Source organism: Hirundo rustica, chromosome 14 (genome assembly GCF_015227805.2).
Source record: "Hirundo rustica isolate bHirRus1 chromosome 14, bHirRus1.pri.v3, whole genome shotgun sequence".
NCBI lineage: Eukaryota > Metazoa > Chordata > Aves > Passeriformes > Hirundinidae > Hirundo > Hirundo rustica.
The window spans coordinates 1,590,794-1,606,180 of record NC_053463.1 but is presented as its reverse complement, the minus strand read 5'-3'; the positions used below and the strand labels follow the sequence as shown (position 1 = coordinate 1,606,180).

At 46.6% G+C, this 15,387-nt stretch overlaps 1 protein-coding gene across 5 annotated transcripts in view; it reads right to left on the bottom strand.

Annotated features, from left to right (window-relative positions):
* Nucleotides 1–11,881, bottom strand: part of CSNK1A1 (casein kinase 1 alpha 1) — a 32,446-nt gene extending 20,565 nt beyond the window's left edge. The window contains exons 1-2 of one of the 5 annotated variants that reach the window (XM_040078577.2): nucleotides 11,367–11,881; nucleotides 10,430–10,536 (exon numbers count right to left, since the gene is read on the bottom strand). In XM_040078577.2, coding sequence (XP_039934511.1) covers nucleotides 10,430–10,536; nucleotides 11,367–11,489 — 230 coding nt within the window. In that variant the 5' untranslated portion in view covers nucleotides 11,490–11,881. The remainder of the gene's footprint in view (nucleotides 1–10,429; nucleotides 10,537–11,366) is intronic. The other 4 variants (XM_040078578.2, XM_040078579.2, XM_040078580.2 and 1 more) reach the window with 4 other exon arrangements.
* Between the last annotated feature and the right edge of the window lie 3,506 nt (nucleotides 11,882–15,387).

Genomic DNA, 15,387 nt, shown 5'->3' with positions numbered 1-15,387 from the left:
AACCAGAACACACAAGTTGGCAATTTTCCCTGAAGAGAAAATACTACTCCACTTCAACAACCAAAATACGAACACCAGAATGAAAATGCAACCAAAGCAGCAGTGTCCTTATACTGGGGGGTGTGTACCACACCTGGACAGAAATTCCTCTGCAGGACACTTTACTCTCATGGTTCCTGCATTATTTCACTTCACAAAACCATCTTGACATGCTTCAGGTTTTGTTTTCAGCTCTGACTTCTCTGCACCAGACTAAAGCAGTTCACTCATATACATTTCAATTTATTTCTCAATTTAAAAAATGCCAATCAAGTCCTATTCTCCAATTAAGTCAAATATAAAGGCTCTTTATGGGGTTTTTAATGTCCTAGAGAAAGAAGCACTTAAGTGTCAGAAAAGTAAAAGTAGAAACATAACAAAATATTAATTGCAGCTATACTGTGATAGTAACCTTTAAGCACCTAATACATCGATTCTGGGCAAAAATAAAGGCTAACAATTGCTGTGAGGACAAGCAGAAATCCTTCCATGGATATTTCCATCATAGCCCTGCTTTCCTGCAACTGTAACTGGGGTGGTATCTCCCACCCAGAGCTCCTGAGCAGACCTGGAGTCACAGCCTGGACTCCTGCACATCTCAGCTGTCAATCTCCACACTTGAAAGGCAGGGCTGGAATATTCTCCACTCCAGTCCTTCTGCACGTTCCAGATAACTAGAGTCAAGTGACAGCTGTGTGTGAAAAGCTGTTTTGAAGCTGACATGACACCTGTTTGATCAGAAGGCTGCAATTTTGCCTTTCCTAAGCTCCCGGTCCTTACATCAAGGACCTGCTGTCAGTAGTCCAGGGAGAATTTCCCTCAATTTCCCAACAACAGCAGCATAGACAAGGTACCCCAAGGATGTGCCTCGTAAGAAGAGCATGTAGATTAAAAAAACAAAACAAAACAAAAAACCCTCAAGATTCAGCTAAAGTAGCAGCTGGGGCTTAAATATCTCTATCTGTGCAGACACTGTATTTCCACTTTAGGCAATGACTCCAGCACACCAATGCATGGCTGTCTGGAAAACAGTTACCACTGATAAAGTCAACAAATTCCTAGGTACTCGCAGGATTCCAAGCTTAGCTTAGCTGGGATAGTAAAATAAAATGTTTACAAAGCCAGAGAGAAAAGATTCTATATTTGGATTTGTTTCAGGAACTACTGGCCTGTACCTTCCCACTGTGTGGATTCTAGGAGAAATCATGCCCTTCATTCCTGCATCGTTATAAATCTGACAGAAGTTATTTATGAGCTGTGGTTCATACTCCTCGATTTACAGATCAGTCTAAGACCTTTATTCACTCCCTGCATCAAAATGGGATGCAGAAAATATGTATTTTGAAAGCAATCATTCAGAGGAAATGTCAACAGAACAGCTCTGTAAACAACCCCAGCAGTCACAGGTGAAAATGAAACATCATGGTTACCTTAAGTAATGAAAATTGGAGCAAATAACCTGCCCAGGTAGCCTGTCCTATGAAATTTAGGTTTGTTGTGGAAAAAAAACCCAAAACTTTAGAGTGATGGGCTGAAATGAAGAATACTAAGGAGTAAATCAAGATCTAGATAAAGTACTATTTTCTTCAAGGGATAGAATTCTAATTGAGATGCTGAGTGCAATTGTTCAGCACAGCAATGGTTCAGTGCCCAAGAGATGCAGGGGAAGGGAAAAGGATCAAAGATCAGCCTTCACTGGAGCTAAGAAAATTTAGTCACAGCCTCGCAGGCAAGGTGAAGCTGATGCAAAGGAAGCCCACCCTGGAAGGTACATTTAAAAAACCTTTTTGTTCCTCCCCAGGGATCTGTCTGCTGAGTAAGTGCAGCAATTCAGGGTGATTGCACAACCCCTGTTCGGCCTATTTCTATGTATGAACAGGAAAATTCTCATCTCCTGACCATTGTGCACTGGTGGAATGCACATTCAATTCTCCAAGACAAAGAAAAAAAAGGCAGAACCTCTTAATATTTCATTCTCACGTTTACCTGCCTGTAATTTCTCACTGAAGATTGTGACACCTATTCATTTCACTACTGGCAACTGGAACTTCTTCCAAGGTATCAGAGTGTTTTATTTACTTTGCTAACACTCCAAGTAAGTTTTCATTTCCCTTGGAACATTTCCAAGGGAAAATGGGATTAAGAAGTAAAGCAACATCATGTCCATTCAAGGTGTAGGAGCAGCTACTACTGGCAGCTCTGAATGAAAGAACATTAGAAGTCTTGGTTTTTCTTAGGAAAACTGGGATATTAGGACATATAAAAGCTGGTGTCCCAAAAAAAGGTCTTCACAAGTTCTAACACTGCATCAGCAGAGAAACTTGGAATTATCTACTAATATGAGGGAATGATCCACACAAAGCCCTGGGCAACTATTAGGTGACACTGGCATCTCAGAATATAAGTGTGTCCACAAGTCTGAGAAATCCATGGACTTCAGCACACCTGAACTCCTTTCCCTCACAATAAAATTGAGGAAGCAACACGGTTTAAGTAAGGGAGGGTTTTGGAGGGGAGTGAGAAGGGGGAGCAAGAGATTGTTCTATTTGAGAGCCATTTTGGGTGATGAGTTTCATACAATGTATTATTTCAGTTTTAGTTACATACAGTGTATTATTTCAAGAAGAGAAACTAATTTACCAGAGAAAATTCTCCTAGTGTTTCTCTAATTGATTCTTAGTGTGCTTTGCCTCCTTACACAAAACATTAACAGGACAGAATCATGAGGAATAGTTGAGTTTACCCTTGAACAGGCAGTGTCACACAAACATCTGATACAGATGTCACGAACCTACTTAAACTTCAAGCTCCCAGGCAGGAAAATGCTTCATCATTCTCCCCTCCCTCATCTGTTTTAAGCTACATCATCAAACTATTCCAATTAGTCAGGATACAGTAAAGCTCTTTTATGAAGCTTTCTATCAGAGCATGGTTAAAGGCTGAGCACAGTGACCTTAATTTGACTTCAGGGACTTGTCTGTGAAAGACCAAGACCGGCCACGTCACAAAGTTTCCAAATCATGTGGTTTGAGAGCCTCGTCTATAACTCCAGCATAAACACAAAGCTGAAATTTTCTGCCCTCTTGGATTTCAGTATCTGAGCTCTGTGAGAACATCTAAGTCACACCACAGAGGGGTTTGAAAGTGTTTGGTTTCTAAATAATACACAACGAAGCAGGTATGATGTCAGGTCACATGACAAGTGGGTGTTTACTGGAACTGACATGGGATGTGTTTTTAAATTCTCTTGACCAACCTTGAGACAAGGAAGTGAAATCTTGATGCATATCTAGTACTTGGAGGCAAACACTGTAGTCAGCTCTACCCAAACTTAAAATCCTTTTGCCTTCTCAGAGCTGCGTCTTTCAAAAAAATCAATCATTTCTATCCCAGCAACTGCATGTTTTATAAATAATGTCAAGGACAAAAGAAATGTTTGAGGAAGTGTTTGTTAATAGCTTGGTTTGTTTTGTTTGCATTTTTTGTTTTACCTAAGAAAACATTTCATTTGGTTATTTAATAGTATTTTTTCACATCTTCCTTTGAAAGGGTCAAACAGAATTAGGCTAACTAGCAGAGAAAGGGGGTGAAGGGCGAACAGAATCACACACAGGCCATGAAATTCCAGCCCAGTTTCACACTACTGTATCACTCCCACAATTCCAGTCAATAACCAGCAGTTTCATTCACTACACTGGCATTTATAATAATTACAACGAGGTAACAAACCCAGCACAAATATCCAAAATGTGTGAGAAATAAATAAAAGAATTCAGAATATTCACATTAAAAAAAAAAAAAAAAAAAAAAAAATCACATCAAGATGAAGGAAATTAGTGAATTAGTAAATGAGAGCGGTAAACCACTGGTAAAGAAACCCCAAATCCCAAAATTCTGAAGACATGGAGGCAATAAAGGCACCTCGCTTTGCCTACAGCTTATACAAAAAACCAGAACGTGAGCTCAATGTCACAAGGAACTGTTCCCACCACAGACAAACCATGACAAGACCATTTTGTTCCAACTCAATAAAAGCTCTCCTCAATCACCACCTGCTTTGCCAGGTAACCCATCCTCCACTAAAGGCTTCTGTCAGCTCCATCACTGACTATTCCCCAGCGGCTCTGGCAACCTGGAATTACAAAGAGAGCTACAGGAGGCTGTGCTTTTGTCAGACATAAAACATCTCCTGGTGCCTCACTGCAGGGAAGGACGGTTCTTCCAACACTGGAATATTTAAACTCAAATCTTAACATTTCCAGAAACATTTATACATACACCCATTACAAAAAGGGTGATTCTGACTTCTTTGACATTACATAAACTTTTGCCACTTGCATAAATTATGGTGTGTGAGCCTATGATTACTTTGTGTAATCCCGTGTAATTAAGTTTCCAGCACTTGGGTTTTCAGGCAACAAGTGAAAAGAGTTCTCCTGACAGAAACGGAGATTTTCAGAAGAACTAAGGTGGATAAAAAAGCTGTTAGAACAAAAACATGAGGTGAAAAAGCAAGCTGGAAAGAACCTGCTAACAGAATTACCTGAGACCACCTAATAATACATTTGACAAGTCAGCAGGCACATGAGGGGGAATATGCAAGTGTGGAAGGCTTCATGGACACAAAGGATTCAGACAGCACACAGAAATCCAAATGGCACTGACCTGGTGACACTCTGGAACTGTACTCCAATCCTGCCAGCCCTAAGTCATTTACACAAAAGTCTCTGAACTGGGCATGAGTCAGATGACGGGAATAAAGAGAAAACACTGACCTACCTCCCTGTAATGACACAGCTCTGATATCCCTGAAAAATACCGAGATATCCTAACCAGGAGAAGTGCAGCTGTTCCACACAGAACCTGTGAACTGGGATCACTGCTGCAAGCCCTGTCACCGACTGAGGAAAGGGAACCCAAATCCCACCAAGGGCAGAAAAGAGACCTCAAGAGAGATGGGAGGATGGTGACCTCTGCAATCACTTACTCAAACAGCTACGCAAGGCAGTTATGGAGTTACGGAAGTATTTGTAATACGTACAGGAGGAAGTGAAAAGGGGAAAAGGTTATTAACAAAAATCAGAGAAAAAATAACTGGCAGTTGAATGCCTGTGGGTACAAGCATCATATTTAGGCACAGAAGCTCTCTGGCTCTCTCTGTCCAACAACACAATCACAAGCACTGCCCTGCTGGCCGAGAAAGTTGTGACGTTGCACCTGACTGATTCAGAGCCTCCTGCTCCCATGTTCTCAGCACAGACATCTCCTGACAAATAATGACAGTGCAAACAAATTGCAAAGTGAATTATGCCTGTAAAAAATGCACCGAGTCTTACAGACACTGAAGTAACACATAAGAGAAAGGTAAACCCATCACAGATTCATTTCTAAATTGACACACATTATATATTTCTGCTTTATCTCCCCTGAATGTGGAAAAGCACTTAACTGTTAGCCAGCTAGGAGTAATATAAATGAACTTCACATAATGTGGCATGACTGAAATCCTGAAGTGCAATATTTAGCAGATGTCACCTAACGTTAGTTGCCATGGAGAGCATGAATTAGGCCACCCAAGCACTAAATAAAGAAACAGCCATGAACACCCTACGCTATGGAGCTGGCTCCACTCTATAAATAAAATTCTGGATCACTTTTTGTACAGTTCTGAGAGCAATACACGAAGGATGCCAGCACAACTCATCCCCTCGGCAAGGAGGTGGTTTCAGCTGTCCAGTGTGATGTTGCAAACACGCAGCTGACTCCCTGTTCTGCTGAGCTCTTTAATAAACTTCATTAACACCTGGGAGGAAGTCAGGAGTTGAGTTTCCCCTGCAAAAGTCAGCGAGAAGGTGAACCATCAGTCCAGACATCAGTCCACAGTGGGGATGGCAAACATCACCGAGGAAAAGAGTATTTTAATATTATCTCTGCTCATTGGTTTCAAACAGAGTAACACTGACCTCAAACTCCAAAAACTGAGTTAAGGCAGGGAGAAAAAAAATTCAAACTGTGGTCTCTCTTGGATGTTTTGACAGAGTCCACAAAGACCGATTAAAACAAGAGTTTAGATTGGTGAAAAACAGGAAATAAATGTTATTTCAATATATTTACTTTCTTAATGAAGGAAGCATAGGTGTTCATTTAAAAGATTATCTTCCATTTTATTTAGAGGCACAAGAAGAGGCTTCTGGTGTACCTATCAGATGGTTCTACCCTTCAATATGCAGACTAACTAATAACAAAGTTAATTAATAGTTGGATTTATTGATAGATTTTTTTTTTTTTTTTTGAGGGAGGACTGGGCCTTCTTGTGGGTTTAGTGAGTGGTTTCTGTTTTTCTCATGGTGGTTTGGGTTTCTTTTGTAGTTGGTTGGGGGGGTTGATGCTGCAGGAAGTTTCTCAGAAAACAGTTAAAAATAAGGGGTTTGAGAGGTGTGTGTTGACAACTTTTTAAGCACTGCTAAAGAACTAATCAACATTTTAAGTGCTTAAGGCAAATTCGGTTGTGCCAGCTCTTAGATTACCAACCCTGACCACATTTTTCCATTACAGGTGATTTAATGAAGATTTATAAGGGCAGACTCTGTTGTTAATAATTATCCAGCAACATGGCAGTAATCAACCAGAAGCACAAATATTGTAGACAACTTTATTTTTTTTCCAGAAAACTCAACTCAGTTGAGAATTTCTCTCCCAATTTCTCAGCATCAAAATATTTGCAAGTACTGCATTGAACATTACAGAAATGTAGAGGTTGACTTATTCAGTTTGCAATTAAAACAACCTCAAAAAACACTAAGTAACTATTTGGTTTTAAACTTTGAAATAGCTGATCTTCATCAAGGGTACAACCAATAGATGATTAACACCAAAAATGGGGAAAAAAAAAATCAAGAGGGGCTGTCCCAGATAATTTGAATAATTACTTTTGTGACTAAAGCTTTACCAGAGTTACACTGTGGACAAACACCCGAAAATCAAACACACCCTGCTGCACTGCTCCAAGGCAGCACCAGCAATTGGGGAATAAAGGTGGATAGTCCCCAACTAATAGGATCAGTGCCCAGTTAACAAGATTACAGCTCAAAATGCTTTGTCACTGAAAAAGAAAGGAGAAAAAAAGCAAAGGGCAGCTGATGAGGGAGAACAATGAGAATAAGCCCAGCAGAATGCTGGGGCTTGGCCATTGTGTCCTAAAGGCACAGCAGACTGTCACAATGTTAAGCTTGGTTCAAGTGCCTTTTGGGAAAAATTTAGGTAATAATTAAGCAAAATTTGGACATTAAGAAGAAAACACAGCTTAAATTTTTTTTTGGAGTATTACTGAAGGATTTTTGAAACTTTGGGGTAATTTCAGAAACTTTGCTGCTCTTCCAGGAAACAATAAGCAGTGAATTTAAAGATCTAAAAAAGTTTAGAATATTCAGAGTATAGAATTTCCAGCTCATTCACACCAATCTCATTTTTTGCTGTTTTCTGTGCAAACATGTTCTGTTACAGTGGAATTAATCACCAAGGCCCCTGGTTCAACCTCCACAACAGGTAAAGGCTCACTGTTCACCCCACAGAAACACTAAACTCTTAACCCCAAAACCGAGATTTTTGCTCATTAGTTTCTTGCAATGAACAAGAAAAATCCTCCAAATCAACTTTAAAGGCTGTAAAAAGAATTGCTGGGTTCTAGAGAACTTCAGTGACACTCTAGACACATGTTCTTGTAATTTGAAGTCGCAATCACATCTGAAGGCAAAACTCAGCTTCAGAAAGGAGAGCCCAGTGAATGAGCAATCCAGCCCTCACTTATTATCTCAGCTCTGTGAGTCACAGAACCACAGCAGAGACCACTTGAGTGAGGCAAAGTCACATCATGCAACTTCCAGGAAGTTGATCTTGGCCACTGCATCACTTAAGTAGGTGAAAAATGGAGGAAAAGTCCCTGACTCTCGTATGAGGAACACAAATTTTTGTGTTGATTTGTCCAAGATGTGGACTGAGTTTCATAAAGCACAGCAATGGGGAAATCTTGGAATGATTCCTTCACTTCCTATCAAACTCTTGTGCTGCTGTCGTTTCAAGGTGTCACATTACAGAAATTTTACCAAATGTATTGACTTTCCTTCAGCTTGATTCATCCTTGTGAATACACTGAGCCAGGAACAGCTTATTCCAATGTGACAGCATATTATTATAACACAATGGTGGCACATGGATTGTCAATGACACATGCAAAGTGACCTAAGTATTGACTTGGATTCAGAGCACCATGGATTCTGCTTCTACTAAACACAGAACATTTTAATATCTGTTACAAGAACTGTGCTGGTCCTCTACTCAGCTTCCTCTTAAAAGAAAAAATAAATCTAAGAATGCTGGTTTAGATTTTCTCAAGCATCACCAAACCAATACCAACATCCCAGAGCTCTCAAGGAGCGTCTGGCACATAAAAACAGTTTTACAATAAATGCTCCTTCTGAAAGGAAAGGAGCATTTGCAAAAAGACACTTTTCTACAAAAATGCTACAAAGATTAACATTGTGAGAACCTGAAAGGTCTGACTGACATTCTCCAATAATCACACCCCTTTACTCAATGAGTCTATGAATCAATGTGTTTAGTGTTGCCTCATTTATCTCTTCTCAGCTTTTTTTGCAACTTTGTATTATTTTTAGGGGGTATAAGAACATCAAATACAGAGGAAAGTTGCAGTTGAAGCTAAAAGCAAGTTTCTCAACATACAAGGTTATCATCAGTATTTCCCAGGGCATTTTAACCAAATACAAGAAATTAAACAGTGTCTCAGTGGAAAAGCCAAAAATTTGCAACTTGGGCCTCATTATAGCACCACTCACTCATTTACTTTTAAAAAAGTAGTTGAAGAATGCCTGCTTTTCCAGTTCTGTGATGAAACACCTGATATCTGCTTGCTCTGGCTGTTTTCCCAGTTATCCCTGTTTTAGCATGCAACTATACCGTGAAAGCTTTCCAAAATGCAATTCCTATTCTTTCAGTTGTGAAATAAAGGCAGGCACATTTGGGAAAAGAAGGAAACTGCATTCTCAAAGAAAGACTGCATCTGTTTTCACACCAGCAACTCTGCTGAAGCTGCAACTCTTTAATTCAGGTATGCTGATTGTATCCCTGCAAAAGGCTGGAGTGAATGAGGACAGATGGCCAGGACAACGCTGTCTCCTCCAGCTCACATTCAGGATCAGAGCCAGTTGTGTTTGGGGGGAAGGAGGAGGGAGCTATTAAACTCAGAAATGCAGATTTGTACTCGGTTTTGTCTAAATTAAGCCAGAATCTCGGCTACGTCATCGTGAGAACTTTAAAACAGACCCTAAATGTCACTATCGATCCTGTACAAAGTCACAAAGGGTTAAATTAAATGGAATCCACAGTTTCACACAGAACCTAAACTGAAATAGTCTGCGCAGCTCAAAGAACAAAAATCCTTTATGCCACTGTGTCAAGGAAAAAAAAAAAAAACAAAAAACCCTAACTTTAAAAACAATTATTAACAAAGTTTCAAAAAAAGGAACAACTTGTAAAAAGTCTCCAAGGAGAAAAATGAAGTTTTATGTAACTCTTTGATGCCCAGATTCCGGAGTTGGGCACTACCCCAGGGCAACACCTCGATAATCCCATGAGGAATAACCCCTCCAGGAGCCCTGCACCAGCGTTTTCCTTCCGGACCAAGAAATCCTGAAAGCTTCCGAAAGTTTCAGCTGGAATAAGAAGCAAGGAGCCACATAATGAGGAAACTGGGAGGGATTAATCCCGTACAGAAAGCCTGGTGACGCATCTGTTGCGGGCAGCAGAAGGGAGCTGCTGCCATTTCATTCCTGCTCCAGGTTCTCCGCAGTCTCAAGGCTGCCGGCTCATAACTATGAAAGGAAAAAGGCACAAGCCCGAGCACGTCCCTTGTCCCACCAGGAGAAGGGGGAGGGTTAATCACGTCCAGCCGCCATTTTCTGAGCGGAGCAGGAAGACATGTTGGGGAAAAAAAAAAAAAAAAAAAAAAAGAGAGAGAGAGGCAACAAAAGAAAGCAGCCATTTCTAGGGCCAGCTCCCAACTCTCTGCCTCTCGGAGAAACAGCCTCCTCGCACTTTGTTCTAATGGCCACAAGAATTTCTCGCTGGGTGTCTCGCTCTCTATAAAGACAGCAGGCCTGCCAGAGGAACCCAGCGAGTTGGAGAGCCTGGAATGGAGCATCTCCGCCGCTGATCAGCCCCAATCCTGCACGGATAAACTCCTTTTCACAGTGGTGCCCTGCCTCACGCTACAAAAAAAGTATAAAACAACTACCAATACGTAGCAATAAGCATGACTAGAAAGTCATGCCAAGCGCAGAGAAATGCCACTGGCACACACACGGCTGATTCCTACCGTATATGTGGGATGCCAACTCCTCCCTGCAGGATCTTGTAGAGTTTGCTTTCATAGAGCAGCTGGGGGTGCCGAGCCTTCTGAGACTCCAACTTCACAGCAACTTCCTGCAGTGAGAGGGAACAAGGAGTCAGGGCAGAGCGTCCACCGAGCTTTAAGGGGCACAGCACTTCCACATCCCCCACACACACCCCCGATGCAAACGCTTTCGGGTATATATTTATTTATTTCCCAGCTCGACGTGCTGCATTTTTGTCGCATCTCCCAATAAAATCCACACCGCGGTGATTTGTACGTAAATATCCATCCCGGGTCACGCATTTTGAGCTAGAGATGTGGAGTCTTCAGAACCACTTAAGTGAGGAAGAACATACGTGGGTGTTTCTTCTTTACAGCTCAGAGCCGTGAGGGGGAGGAAGAAAAGAAGAAGAAAAAAAAAACAACCAAAACCCAAAGGAAAAGCTGGAAAAACAGGGGGATCTTCTTTGTTTCTATTAGTGTTGATGAAACGAGATACAAAGTGTTCCCCAGCTGAGGCAGAGGAGGAGATGAATGGCGGGCGAGGGACGACGACTTTGGCCGCTCACAAAACACAAATATGTTTAAATACGTTTCCCCACAATGGTTTTCGCCTCTTTTCTCCTCTCTTCTCCCAAGTGCTGGGTGGGGGAGCCCACGACAGCAGGGCTCTGCTGTGGAAGGGGCAGCGAGGAAGACCCACGGTGGGGAGGGAGGGATGAAGACCCTCGGGGGAAAGGGGAAGAATGAAGCCCCTTCGTGGAGGGGAAAGAGAAGGAAAGGAAGACCCTCGGGGGGAAGGAACACCCCTCCCTGGGGACACGGAGGGCACAGCCCGGGGCAGGTGGGGCTCGGAGTGGCGATGGCTGGTGCCCGGCTCACCCCGGGGAGCTGAGGGGAGAGTGCGAGCGGCCCTTACCTCCCCGTTGGTGATGTTGATCGCCAAATAGATGTCCCCGAAGGAGCCCGACCCGATCTTCCGCACCAGCTTGTATTTGCCTCCGACAATGAACTCGGCCTTGGAGCCGCTGCTGCTCGCCATGGCGAGGGGCGGCTCTCGGGCCCTCCCGACCGGCTCGGCGGGACAACGAGAGCTCTACGGCCGCCCCCGAGGAGGGGAAAAGGGCTGGAGGGGGAAGAGCGGCGCAGCCAAGGACGGTCCCCGCGCTCAGCTCCAGCCGGGGCCCTCGGGCGGGCGCCCCCCCCTGCGCGGCTCTGCGCCGCTCCCCGGCTCTCGGCGCGCTCCAGAAACAGGAGAAGCGACCCCCGAGGTGCTTGTGAGAGCAGGGAGGGGAAAGGGGGCGGGGGAGGGGGGGAACTCGCGGGGTCGCGGCGGCCGCCGGCCGCTCACTCGGCCGCCGCCGCCATCTTGTGGCTGAGCCGCCGCCGCCGACACAAAATGCCCCCGGCGCGCGGCCGCCGCTTCTTCACCGCGCGGGGGGCGCTGGGAGCTGGGAGGGGCGCCGCCGCGCAGGCCACGCCTCTCGCGGCGTGGCGCCAATCACCGTCCCCGCTCGGCGCCCCGCCCTCCGGCCGGGGGCGGTGATTGGGTGCTCTGCGGGCGTGTGCGTGCGTGCAGCGCCGTTCCGCCAGTCCGGGCGGAAGAGGGCGGAGGAAGCGGACGTGCCCTCACGCGCTCTTAAAGGGGCAGGAGGAGGCAGAAGGCCGGGGGTTGGGTGGGGGTTTCTTCGCGGTGTCCGCGCTGCCCACACAGCCCTGGGCTCTGAGGCACCGGAGGTCCGCGACAGGGACAGGAGCTGGGTCAGCCACCACTGAGATGCCACCGCATATATGGTGCTGTTCCCAGGCTGTTCTCAGAGTCCCGGGCCCAAACTTGTGTGTGTGTTAACAGGCTGGTTTGTGGATAAATAAATGCACAGCTTCGTTCCTTGGAGGTGTGTAAGGAAAGGCTGGATGGGGCACTCAGTGCTTTGGTCTGCGTCACAAGGTGGGGATCGCTCACAGGTCGAGATCAATGATCTGGGAGATCTTTTCCAACCCCAACCATGCCCCATTTCCTGGCACGTTGTGATTCTTTCCACAGCTGTGGCAAAGCCCTGCAACAGCTGCCTGGGAGTGCTGTGGAGTCTCACTCTGGAGACATCCCAAACCCACCTGGACGCATTCCCATGACCCCTGTTCCAGGACCAGCTCCAGAGGTCCTTTCCAACCCTAACAAATCTGTGATTCTCTGCAATCCACAACCTCCTTTCCTTTCCCTTCCCCAGCCCGTATCATGAGGCAGAGCTGCTCACGCTCCTGAGCGCACACGCCGTGCTCCATCACCCTTCCCAGCTCCACAGTCCGCCCTCAGCCCCTCACCTGCTGCAATGCAGGTGCTGTGTGAGCTCCAGGTGAGGAGCCAGGAGCAGCCCGTGACCCCCTGACAAGGACATCGCCTGCAGAACCACTGATCACGGCCACATCCCTCGTCCCTGCAGCCTCCACTTCCCGTGGGCCCTACAGCCGGCTGTCCCCTGGCCAGGGTCACGCTGCCCCAGCAGCTCGTGCTCCAGGGGCTGCTCCTCGCTGTCTGTCTGAGGCGAAATCTCCTGCGTTGCCCCCCGGCTCTCTCTCGCTCGCTCGCTGTGAGTTTTCCCTTCGCAGGAACACCAAACTGTGAAATCCCGGTGACTCATCAGCACTCGCTGTCACAGTGGCATCTTCTGCCGTGCGAGGCTGCATTTGGGAAATGAATCAGTCTGCAGGAGAGAGAAAGCTCCTCCAGTAATGTAGCTCATGGAAGTAGAAGGAAAGCTTACTCCGGGTGTCTGCTTTGAAGGCAGGCAGGCAGAATCTGCTTCCCAGCTTGCCTGGTACACCCAAAGCCATGGAAATTATAAAAATGGATTTTAAGACCTGTCTATGCATGGATGCAATTTTTTTTTTTTTTTTTAAATAGCTGACTGCTTTGGAGAAAAGTAAGATTGAGAGGTCCAGGTTAGGACATATTAGCAGGATATGAAGGTGGCAGGGTTCTCTCAAAGAGCAGTATCCACACAGTGGAAGAAGCTCTTCTTGAGCTCACCACGTTGCTTTCTAGCTTGGTAAAAACTCTTTCTGCCTTCACAAGTGCAAAAGAGCCCTGGCTTGTGTCCATCTGGCTGTGAGGCAGGAAGGGAAATCTGTGATTTTCCTGAGTTTTCCTTCCTGTGGTGGACTCAGTGAGCTCCAGATGACTCCACAGTGAGAGACCGGGAGGATTATTGGAGAGGGAAGATTGGCACTCAGCAACGCCCTGCATGGCAAATATCATCTCAGAGTTCCCCTTGTGGTTCGGGGAGCTTAAATCCAAGGTTTTACTACAGCTCTCTCTGCGTCTCTGATGAAAAAAAAAAATTGAAATGCAAGTGACTCAAAATCAGCCAGATGCACCAGAAGGAAAACGATGCTCCGAGAACGAGCTGGCCTCCAACTCATTCCCACCTCGGCTCTGTCAGGGAGCATTTGTGCAGGCAAGAATATCCGCACTCCTGTCACTCACAGGGATTGTGGATCTCGTGTGGGGGATCTGGGATGCATCACACACTCCTTCAGGGGGCTGGAGCTTCAAGGGCAAATGAGGTACCTTTGAACATCACACCCATTCCCGAAAGCAGAGCCCCGTGTCCTCAGGTGCCCCCTGTGATTTGCAGATGGCTCAGGGCTGATGTGCCCCTGTAGCCCTTTGGGGCTGTGTTTAATGCTTGCTCTGGATGGGATCTGAGCACCTGGGAGGCGTTTGGCTCGAGTCACGTATGCTTGGAGGAGCTGGAAAAACAGGTCTGGACCTCCTGGCCCTGGAAAGAGCCCCATGCCTGGGTGTGGAGAGGAGCAGGATCTGCTGGGCTAGGCAATGCTGCCACCTCCTGCCTGCCGGGGACAGCTCTGTGACACGGGGACAGCTCTGTGACCCGGGGACAGCTCTGTGTCCTTGGGACAGCTCTGTGACCTGGGGACAGCTCTGTGACCTGGGCACAGCTCTGTGTCCTGGGGACAGCTCTGTGACACGGGGACAGCTCTGTGTCCTGGGCACAGCTCTGTGACCCAGGGACAGCTCTGTGACCCGGGGACAGCTCTGTGACCTGGGCACAGCTCTGTGTCATTAGACAGCTCTGTGACCCGGGGATAGCTCTGTGACCCAGGGACAGCTCTGTGACCCGGGGACAGCTCTGTGTCCTTGGGACAGCTCTGTGACCCAGGGACAGCTCTGTGACCCGGGGACAGCTCTGTGACACGGGGACAGCTCTGTGACCCGGGGACAGCTCTGTGTCCTTGGGACAGCTCTGTGACCCGGGGACAGCTCTGTGACCCGGGGATAGCTCTGTGACCCGGGGACAGCTCTGTGTCCTGGGGACAGCTTTGTGACCTGGGCACAACTCTGTGACCTGGGCACAGCTCTGTGTCCTGGGGACAGCTCTGTGACCTGGGGACAGCTCTGTGTCCTGGGCACAGCTCCGTGTCCTGGGGACAGCTCTGTGTCCTTGGACAGCTCTGTGACCCGGGGACAGCTCTGTGTCCTTGGGGACAGCTTTGTGACCTAGGCACAGCTTTGTGACCTGGGCACAGCTCTGTGACCCGGGGACAGCTCTGTGACCTGGGGACAGCTCTGTGTCCTGGGCACAGCTCCGTGTCCTGGGGACAGCTCTGTGACCCGGGGACAGCTCTGTGTCCTTGGGACAGCTCTGTGACCCAGGCACAGCTCTGTGACCTGGGGACAGCTCTGTGTCCTTGGGGACAGCTCTGTGTCTGGGTGAAGGCCCCTTGATTGGATTTAAAATTCCAATTAAATAGCACTGCAAATGTAAGTTGGGAGGGGAATTTCAGGCTGAGCTGACCCAAGGTCTCGCTGCTGCTCACACTGGTGGTCTCTCTTCTTCATCCTCCTTCCCTCCTACTCACCCCTCAGGCTGCCCAGCTCTGGCAGGTCAGCACACCCACCACGGTCAGCTCAGCTCTCC